The sequence below is a fragment of the Monoraphidium neglectum genome (genome assembly GCF_000611645.1).
Source record: "Monoraphidium neglectum strain SAG 48.87 unplaced genomic scaffold scaffold01023, whole genome shotgun sequence".
Taxonomy (NCBI): Eukaryota; Viridiplantae; Chlorophyta; class Chlorophyceae; order Sphaeropleales; family Selenastraceae; genus Monoraphidium; species Monoraphidium neglectum.
In genome coordinates, this window is record NW_014012605.1 from 1 (window position 1) to 9,703 (window position 9,703).

The following is a 9,703-nucleotide window of genomic DNA, read 5'->3' on the forward strand; positions in this document are numbered from 1 at the left end:
CCCGCCATTCCCGAGCGGCGAGTCGCCGCCGCGCGGCGCGCGCGGCGGCGACGCGGGGCCGGGCGCCTGGTCGGGCGGCGGCACCGACAACGGCGCGAGGGCCGGGCGGCAGGCGCCGAGGGCGGCGGACAGCCCGCCCTGGCGCTGGTGCTGCAGCGGGGGCTGCTCCCAGGACGAGGCGCCCCCAGCGGGTGCCTCCCAGTGCTCTGCGAAGCGCGGCGCGTCCTCGTGGCGCCAATGCGCCCCGCCGTCGCCGCTGCCGTCCTCGCTGCCAGGCTCCGGCCCTACCGCCTCACCCGCGGCGGGTTGGGCCACAACCATCTCGTGGTCGGCGCCTGAGAAATCGGTATCGACACCTGACATGAACAGGCACAGAGAAAGAAGGTGGCCCGCCGCCGCCTCGACCGTGCGCTCCGTCTCCTCGTCCACGCCGCCGCCAGCCGCGAGCGGCTTCGCGGCTGCCATCAGCGCGCCGCACGCCGCCCCCAGCAGGCCGGCTTCGCGGCAGCTGCCTGCCAGCTGCGCCCGCAGCTCGGTGTCTGGGCCCGCCGTGGCCCCCATGGCGCCGAGCGGCGACAGAAGCGCAGCGGTCATGCACGCGGCCGCGCGCGCGGCGGCCGTCGTCGGCGCGCCATGGCCACCGTTGCCCTCCTCGAGAGCGCGCAGCGCCCCCAGGTAACGCGCGGCCGCGGCTGCCGGCTGCGGGCCGCAGATCTGCAGTATCACGCCAAGAGGGTCATCGCTGCGCGCGCAGGCGCGCAGCGCGACGCGTGCGAGCAGCGACAAGCACTCGCATGTGTCCGCAACGACCAGCTGAACCTGCTGCCACAGGGGGTGCTCCAGCGGCGCCGCCGAGCGCGCGGGGCCCGCCTCAGCACCCGCCTCGGCGCATCTGGGGAGCGGCCAGCGCGCCGCAGAGGGGTCTGAAGCGGCGAGCAGCTGCTGCAGGCTATCGGGCAGGTTGACCTCCACCAGGCGCTTGCTGGTATCAAGGGGCAGCAGCAGCTCCTGCTCGCCACTAGCGCCGCCCAGGAGCTTCTTTAGAGATGCGGCCGCGCCGACCGCGCGCGAGGCAGCGCCCGCTGCCTTGGCACCAGCATCGACGGTCGAAGCAGTCGGCACTGACGCGCCGAGCGCGAGCGCTAGCCCGCGCAGACAAGATTTGAGGCTTGCGGCCGATGCGACGATTTCGCGGTGCAAGGAGTGGCCCGCCATGCACGGGCCGCTGGTGTCAGGGAGACACGGGCTGTGCCACGTCGCTCGGGCCGGTGCGCCTGTGCGCGCGCAGGCCGTCGCCAAGGCAGCAAGCAGCAACGCTGGTGAGAGACATGTCGATTTCATCGTACCCGAGGCTCGGCATGCATCACAGGACACCGCAGCTCCGGAATCTTCGGTGCATGCTGCGCGAGGGCACAGCGACCGATCACAACGTTAGCACCCGCATGCTGCGCCTCCGCACCTCCGTACGCGCCTCTTGCGATAGTTCTAACCAACTATGCCGGTCCTTGGCGTCAAAGGCGGCAACAGCACGGAGCTCGAGGGAATCGTGCCCTGTGTGGAGTCTAGGCTGCAAGCGAGCCTCCCGAGAGGCCTTGAAGTATATCTTCAAGCAATGTCTGACGTTCTGGAGGTTGCAGCCTCTGCTATCCCTGTGTCGCGATCGTGGGTGTGCCGCGGTGTAGGTGAGTACTTGGGCCCCGTGCCAGAGAGTTATGTGTCAGATGGTGGTGCTTCGCGCGAGGAGTGCCGAGTGGTACACACACATCTCACTGCAGGTGTGGCTCCCTACACTTTGTAGATGTACGGTACCGTATCCATGTCAGCGCGGCGGCCGCCCAGCAGGTTCGGCGCATTCGCCTTGGCGTTGGCTAGCTCCTCGTGTGCATCGCTATGACTGAGATACTGCATCGTTGCTGCACAGCACGTTGACAGCGCACGGGTGTTGCACGACACGAAGACAAGGCAGTCAAACGTCAGGTCAAACGTCCGCACGAGGGTTCCACAACGCCCATCGCAGCCGCAAACCGGTCGTGATTACACCAAATTGCCCACTGGTGACAGATGTAAAATGCGTTTTATCGTGTGGTTATATAAGACAACACAGTATCAACGGAATGAACGCAACGCAGCCATTCATGTAACTCTACTGCGGACGTCGGCAGGCGTAGCGTGCACAACGAGCTTCCCCCCCCCCCAGCCCGCATCACAAACGGCACAGAGCGACACAAACAGCAGCATCAAGGGTGAAGGACCACTTACGGGCGGGAGCTACCCCGCACCCGCCTGTCAGCCCTTGCGCCCGCCGACCACCTGGAATGCAAAGTCCCCGCCCCAGTCCACGGTTGGGTTCAGCCCCGCGGCGCCGATGCCGCAGTGAATCCAGAGCTCCGCTATTGCCTCCAGGTTCCTCGCGTACCTGAGGCGGGCGCAGCAGCAGCCAATCAGTCAGCTGCGGGGGACAGGGGCGCAGTGGAGCGGGCAGCCAGGGCGGGCGAGCCGGCGGAGCGTCGCGGGCGGCGTGGATGCAGGAGATGCTGCCGTGCGAATGGGGACCTCGGCATGCTTCAGGGCCACGACCTGCATGCCGTGCTTGCATGCTTGGAATGATTTGGGTTGGCGGGTGTCGCACTTTGCAGAGGGCGGCGGGCAGCGCCGCATTGGGCGTGCACAGGGTGGAGGTGCGGCCCGACGCTGCGCCTGCGGCCTGACAGCTGCGGAGCGCGCGATCAGGGAAACCGCGCGGCCACGCGCACCTGATGGGGCCGACGTAGCGAGGGTCGAATCCCTGTGGCGCATGCGGCAGCGCCAGGTCGGGAACACCCAAAAAGTCAAAGAATGGAATGGCAGGCCGGACACTGGGCCGGGCGCGTGCGCTCGCCAGCAGCACGTTCAGCTGGCTGCACGGCCCCCGGGCGCCGCCAGGCTTGACGTTCGTTTGAAGACCACGGTGTGGCTTGTGCAACGAACGCATGCTGTGTTAGTGCGCCGAGCAAGCCGTGAAAGGCGGTGGGGCACGCGGAGGGTGCCGCTTACCACATCTGAAATGATCGCAGCTGCAACGGCCCGCTTCTCCTCTGCCCCCGCGTACAACATGGTGATGGGCCCTCGTTCTATGGCGGCGGCCTCGCCGCCGAAAACGGCGGCGCCCTGTGGGCCGAGCGCGGCCATGTGTTCGAGGCCGATGGTGTTGAAAGCCTTGAACACATACGACGACGGCAGGGCCCCCTGTCGGTGCATTTGAAACGCATAAATCGGCGCAGGTCCAAATTGCATGCGAGGCCTCACGGCAGTCTTGCGGGCGCGAGTGTTTTGCATCAGGTGGGTCGCTCGGCATTGCCAGGAGGGGGCCCCAAAGGCAGGCCACGGCAAGGCAGGGGCGACGTGGCAAAGGCACGAAGCCCCATGCGGCCTGCGAAACGCGCCTGCAGCAGCTCGCCCCCGCTGCGCCCGTCCCAAGGGACTTCAAGCTTGGGCCAGGCCGACAGGGGGTTCGTGGCATCTATGAACACTTTGCCTGCGCAGTTGAAGTGAGCGAGCAGCATTGACTGCATGCATGCGTGACTCAACCATGCGCAGCGGCCTTGCATGGGCGCTCAAGGAGCGTTCATCACAAGCGGGACCGTCAGCCATCTGCGTCGCCACGGCAAGCGGCCCCTCCGCTGCACGCAGCGCGCACCTCTAACGCCGGGCCCGAAGCTCGTGGCGAGCGCCTCGGCCTCCGCGGCGGTGCTGAACCCCGGGGTGCAGACCAGCAGAACCTCTGCCCAGTCGCAGACGCTGGGCACAGGGGCGGCGCCGATGCCGGGGTGCTTTGCAGGGTCGCGGCAGCCATACTTGACCGTGTGCTTAGTGGCTAGCTGCCCTCCCAGGGTCTTGCCCACATTTCCCGCGCCGATGACACCGATCCGCATCAGCGGCTGCTACTAAGCCAAGGCAGTGAGGGCCGTCAGCCGCGCGCCGGCGCTGCTCGCACTGTGCGGGGAACGCAACACTGCGAGAGAGGGAACTCCTGTATTTCGCAGGACACGTCTCGCTCGATAGCCAATGATAACCGTGTAGGCCCCAGATGCGACGTCCGGTGGCAATGTCACTGCGATCTGCAGATCTCACGGAAGTCGTGTTGATAGGTGAAATTGCTGTGCAACGACCAGAAATCGCGCCGACGTCAATTCCACGTGCGGTTGCTTGCTGCAGGGTCAGCGCCCACAGCGCGTGGGAGAACGTCAAAGCAACAACCGCATGACTCAGTGACCCCCATCTCGACAAAATCCCAGGCAGGGGCCCCATCAATGTTGACACCAAGATGCAGCGCACAGGGTGTTCGCATTTGGATTAGTTGCCAAATCTTCTCCTGGTATTTGCTCTCCTTGAGAATCATGCACTCGTACCACTGCGCACATATGCCCCATCACAGCACCAGATGCTGGTAACAGTTCACCAGTAAGCAGGGAACAGGGCTGCAGAGGCTGGAAGAGCAGGCAGCAGTATGCAACTGCTGGAAGGTCGCACTCACGTCTGGGCTAGCCAATTGCTCACAAAGGCTGTGGAGGATACGTCTGTTGTGTCGTTGCAAACCTTGAAGAGTCCACTGCGACAGCAGAGAGCATTAAGCCTCTCAGGGAAGGTCGCAGCTACCGTCCAGGTGTTCTGCACACCCTGGCCGAACACCGTGCATGCATCACAGCATACACTCTAATTGACAGTGCGCATGAAGAATCCCGTGTGCAGCTTTCAGCCGCGCTGTGAGGTGAGGACCGGGTCCTAGTCTGACCGTCATTGCGTGCTGGCAGCTGGAATTACTTTTGGAATTACTGACAAAGTGGATTGTTGTGATTGGCTCGATACCGAGTCCACAGACTTTATTTCTTGGCAGTACAAGGGCGCAGAACAAACATCGCCGGCCCTGCAGCAGCACATTGGCCAGCGGCTCATGGAAGAAATAATTCGCCAACAGGACGTCCTATCAAGTGTGAACAACCTTGTTCGAAGCAAATCAGGGGCTGGGCAAGCGGCCACAGCAACTGTGGATAGTGTGATGGTATTTAATTGCAAGCGGCCCAGCCGAATGAAAGGTGCACTTGAGTATACCCAACCCCGCACAAGGTTGCAAACTTGACGAGACAATAACCCTAGTTCGGTGCGCATTCACACGCGTGCCTTCTGCGTGCGTCTCACATGAGCAGTGTGGCGCAGGTGGGCGGCCGTCAGCTGGCTGTTGCCAGTCTCGAACAAGCCACAGGGACGCGTCGTCCCTGTGTACGCATGCGCAACCTCTAAACCCCAACTCCCCCATGTCACCCTCCACCCCTGGATGCTGGGACCTGTGCCGGCGTAGGAATCAGCAAGAGAAGAGGGTGCCATACCAGCAATGTGCAATCTGGGTATGCCCGTGCACACCCACTTCAAAAACAGCCGGCGGTCAAATATCCTAAATATTTCAGAATCACGGGTGGGGAAGTGCGACCGTGCAATGACATATCACTTGTAAGGTGCTGCACCTGACAACCAAACCGACAACCTCCTTTATGTATGGTATCAATGACTAGTCGGCAGTGGTTCCAGCGGCGGCTGTTGTTTTGAAGTGTACACACCATGCAGCAGCAGTGACTGCAGGCTGGCCGTGCGTCCGGAGAGCCAGGACGCCGCACTGCGCAGCGAACGGGCCGCAAGCGCCCCCAGCTGCGCCGATCGCACTGCCTCAATCGCCATCACAGCAGCGACAGCGGCGCTCACGGCCATCACGACGGCGCCCGCCGCCCGCTGCCACGCCGCGACCGCCGGGGCTGCGGGGCCGCCGCCGCCGGGGGTGTCTACGAAGCTGATGCTGACCTGCAGCACCAGCAGGGCAGAGGCGTGCGACGCCACCTGCAGCCGCTGCAGCGCCGCGAAGCGCAGCGGCCGCACCAGCACCAGCGCCATCAGGATGGCCATGAGGGCGCTGCTCAGGGCCAGCGCCGCGATGAAGGGCCCCGTCACGTGCCCGATGGCCGCCACACCCACCAGCAGCGCCGTCTGCAGCATCGCCACCGCCTCCCACCACACGCATGCGGGGCAATAGTTGTGGTAGAGGAAGCCCCAGCGCGCCGCAATGGCAGGCCGGCCGGCCGTAATGGCGGTGCGGTGCCTGCGCAGCAGCGCCACCAGCGCCGCCGGCAGCACCCCCACGAAGACGGCCGTCAGGCTCACGCCCACGCCCAGCGCCCAGGGTTTGTGCCAGCCCTCCCAGCAGCGCTGGCCCATGAAGTGCACCCAGTAGCGCCCCGCACTGGCGCCGCCACGCTTGTCCGCCGCCACGCAAGCAAACATGCCGAGCCCGATGCGCAGCAGGGTCGGGTACAGCACATACGCAGTCGTGACGGCGGTGATGGGCGCCGCGTCGCACAGCCACGCGCCCACATGCAAGGGCCGCGCCGCACAGGCGTGCCCGCTGCGCCACAGCGTGAGCTGCCACCGCACACCGCGCCAGGCCAGCTGCAGCCCGAGGGCCAGTCCAAACACGCCCGCCGGCAGAAGCAGGTAGACCAGTATGCGCTGCAGTGGTGCAGGCAGGCCGCCGTTGTTGAAACTGCCGCTGCCGCCGCCGCCGTCGGCACCGATGCCGGGACCCAGTGCGCACTCCAACGCCATGCTGAGCCCGGGGCCCGCCGTCGACGACGACAGCACGCGCAGTGGCAAGGTGATGGTGTTGGGCCAGGGCAGTGGCAGCGAGTAGATGATGGCGAGGTGCTGCAGGTGGCCCACCAGCAGCTTGAGGTAGTCTGAGGGCAGAGGGGCGTTGCGCCCGCTCCGGTTGTCGCGCCACTCGGCCGCAGACACGTATGCCACCGTGACCGTGAGCGCCGCCAGCGCGAGTATCAGCAGCGCGCGGGCGCCTGCGGCCGCGACGCAGGGCGCGCAGTGCAGCGGAGCTGCGACGGCGCCGTAGCCGGGGGCGCACTGGCCGCACAGGGGCCCCGTGTAGCCGCGAGAGCACTGGGCGTTGGGCCCGCCGGCGCCGGTGCACACGCCGTCCGGGCCGCAGCTGTAGAGGGCGGAGCGGTTGCCCCGGCAGGCGCTGGGGTTGGGGCAGGCCAGCACCTCTGCAGAGCCCAGGCTCGAGCGCCAGTGGCCGGGAAGAGGCACGACCGCAGAGCCGCCTGGTAATCGTGGTGGCGGGGTATTTAGGGGGGTGATGCATTCCATTGGGCGGCGCAGCACATAGGGATTGCGGCAGGCACCTATTCATGGAATGCAAACAAGTGCGACTTGATCTCGACCTAGCCCAACCTCGTTCCTGCCCACCCGCACCCCTCCATATCCATGACCAGGCTCAAGGCGTCCCTCACCATAGCAGGTGGCTCCCGCCATGCAGGTCTGGCAGGCCTCAGCCCCCGGCTCAAGGGCGTACGTGTTGCGCTGCAAGGAGGAGGTGGCGTCGTGGAGGGGGGACGTGAGGCAGTGCGCGGGTGGTCAAGCCTTATAACCACGCCCCATCATCCTGGCTTGGACTCAACGCCGCTGCCTCTGCGCCTGCCCTCTACGCATAGTAATGCCTCACTAATTCTTCAATCAAGTTCTCCTCCCTCGCCAAATAGGGTCGCCACCGTGTGTGTGCACTCACACATCCACACATCCACACATCCGCATACACACACACACTCACACACACTATTTTCCTCACACACACACGCCCTCACACTTACAGTCACTCACGCACGCACTCACGCGCGCACACACACACACACACACACACACACACACACACACACACACACCTGGCAGGGCTCGCAGGCGTCCAGCCGCGGGCGCGCCGCCACCTCGCCCTCCAGGCAGCCGCGCAGCGCCACGCTCATGGCTGGCGCCGCCAGGGCCCGCAGCTCAATGGCCTCCACTGCCAGGCGGTAGGACCCAGGCCGGCCCCGCAGCTTGGCGTGCTGGAACAGAGCCCAGCCGGTGGCGTTGGTCACCGCCGTCGCGCCCGTCAGCAGCGCCGCCTGTGCGCCGGGCGGCGCCGCCGCCACCTTGACCACCAGACCTACACCGCCCACGCCGCCGCCGGCCTTGTCTGAGCAGAAGGCCGCAAACGGCGGCAACAGCCCCTGATCAAGTGCGCCGCGCGACACACTGACTGCGACGCCGGTGAGGGGTCCGCCGTCGGGGCCGGCCAGCAGCAAGCTCACGGGCGGGATGGACACGTCAGCGCCCGCCACGCGTGCAGTGTTGTTTGCCACGACAGGCGCCGCGAGCGTGCGGAGGTCGACGGGTGCGTGCGCGGCCGCGATGAAGACGCCGCCGCCGAGCACGGCTGCAGTGTTGTTTCGTATGCGCGTGGGATCGACGATGATCAGGGATGAGGTCGCCTTGCACTCAGGCCCGTCAAGGGAGCCAGCGCATTCGATTGAGTAGTAAACACTACCCCCAATTTCTGCGTGGGATGCGGGTCGGGTCACAGACGAGAGTGAAAACGCAAGGCAAGGAGCAACACCCGTGCAACACAACGTTTGCATGATCATCAAGCTCAAGCTGGAGACTGCGGCACGCATTGTGTGCGTTTGGATGCGCGGGACCCTTACTCAGTCGTGGCAGGGCCCTGCACACGCGTGCACCCACCCGCGCGGTTTCCCTCCATGCGGCACGCGTCCAGCGTCGTGTTGCCGCCCAAAAGCCGCACGCCGCCGCCGTTGGCCGCGCTGTTGCGGAGGAATGAGCTGTTGAGGAGTGTTATGTTCACCCCACCCTCCAGGCCGTGGAGGGCGTTGGCATGGATCTTTACACCGCCGCCCTCGCTTGCGCTTTGGGGGACAGGCGAATCAAGGGGGCAAGGGGGGTCCTTTGAGCTGAGTGGTGAGTTGAGCTTGCAGAGAGGGCCAGTTAGTGCATAGAAAGTCGGTGGACGTTTTTCAGAGTGGTCCCGGGAAAGCTGACAGTGCGAATGCGCAGCGGTGTCATTGCAATCCAGACACGACACCGCTCTTGCGGCCACCCCTTTCTGAAGCCGTCCATGCACGCCGGCCTGCGTGCTGTCTGCCAGATCTCGTGCTTGCTTGTATGTGATGCATGCCAATTAGAAGCTGGGCCTCAAACATAATCCTGCCCCAGCCGGCTTGTCGGCGGCGGCGGGCGCACACACCTGTTGCCGTCAAACGTGCAGCCATCAATCACGGTCGCGCTCCGGCCCCACTGCATGATGCCGCCGCCAAAGCACACCGCGCGGTTGCCCTCGAACCGCGTGCGTTGCACTTGCGTCGCCGCCAGGTTTGCGATGTAGACGGCACCGCCATCCGTTTCCGAGCGGCAGGCAGTGAAGCTGCAGTCCTTCAAAGCAAGCCTGTGAATTTGCTCAGCGTATAGACAGCCGCCAACGCCCCCCGCAGTATTCTTGGCGAAAGTGGAGTTGGCGACCAGCACGGTGCCGTACTCATAATCGCCGTAGTAGAGATAGAGGCCCCCGCCGTCGACCACTGCGGTGTTGCCATGCACCAGTGAAGATTCCACGCGCGCGACCAGCGCGTCGCCGGCCGTGCGGGCCGCGGAACGGAGGTCTGAGCCGGCGCTGACACCGTAGACTCCGCCGCCATAGCGCGACGCTGCATTGTCCTCGAGATATGAGCCCCGGAGCTCGAACGCCGCGGTGCCCCATGCGTAGAGGCCCCCGCCGTCGCGCGCTTTGTTGAAGCGCACCGTGCTGTTGCGCAGGCTCAGCCAGGCGGCGTCCGCCAGGCAC

General features: G+C 65.3%; 3 protein-coding genes across 3 annotated transcripts in view; all 3 read right to left on the reverse strand.

Moving 5' to 3' along the window:
* Positions 1-84: 84 nt before the first annotated feature.
* On the reverse strand, positions 85-1,215 carry MNEG_6351 (hypothetical protein; the record flags this gene model as incomplete). The annotated part of the gene is made up of 1 exon (XM_014045171.1): positions 85-1,215. A coding segment is annotated over one exon (1,131 nt), but the record flags the coding sequence as incomplete, so codon positions are not given.
* Positions 1,216-2,286: 1,071 nt separating this feature from the next.
* MNEG_6352 (hypothetical protein) lies at positions 2,287-3,911 on the reverse strand (the record flags this gene model as incomplete). The annotated part of the gene is made up of 5 exons (XM_014045172.1): positions 2,287-2,416; positions 2,754-2,785; positions 3,034-3,225; positions 3,462-3,514; positions 3,677-3,911. 5 exons carry the CDS (start codon positions 3,909-3,911, stop codon positions 2,287-2,289), a joined length of 642 nt encoding a protein of 213 aa, XP_013900626.1.
* Positions 3,912-5,535: 1,624 nt separating this feature from the next.
* MNEG_6353 (hypothetical protein) overlaps positions 5,536-9,703 on the reverse strand; it is a gene marked incomplete at both ends in the record, with an annotated part of 5,215 nt that continues 1,047 nt past the window's right edge. The window contains 5 exons of the mRNA XM_014045173.1: positions 5,536-7,136; positions 7,326-7,395; positions 7,755-8,404; positions 8,590-8,771; positions 9,110-9,440. Coding sequence (XP_013900627.1) covers positions 5,536-7,136; positions 7,326-7,395; positions 7,755-8,404; positions 8,590-8,771; positions 9,110-9,440 — 2,834 coding nt within the window. The remainder of the gene's footprint in view (positions 7,137-7,325; positions 7,396-7,754; positions 8,405-8,589; positions 8,772-9,109; positions 9,441-9,703) is intronic.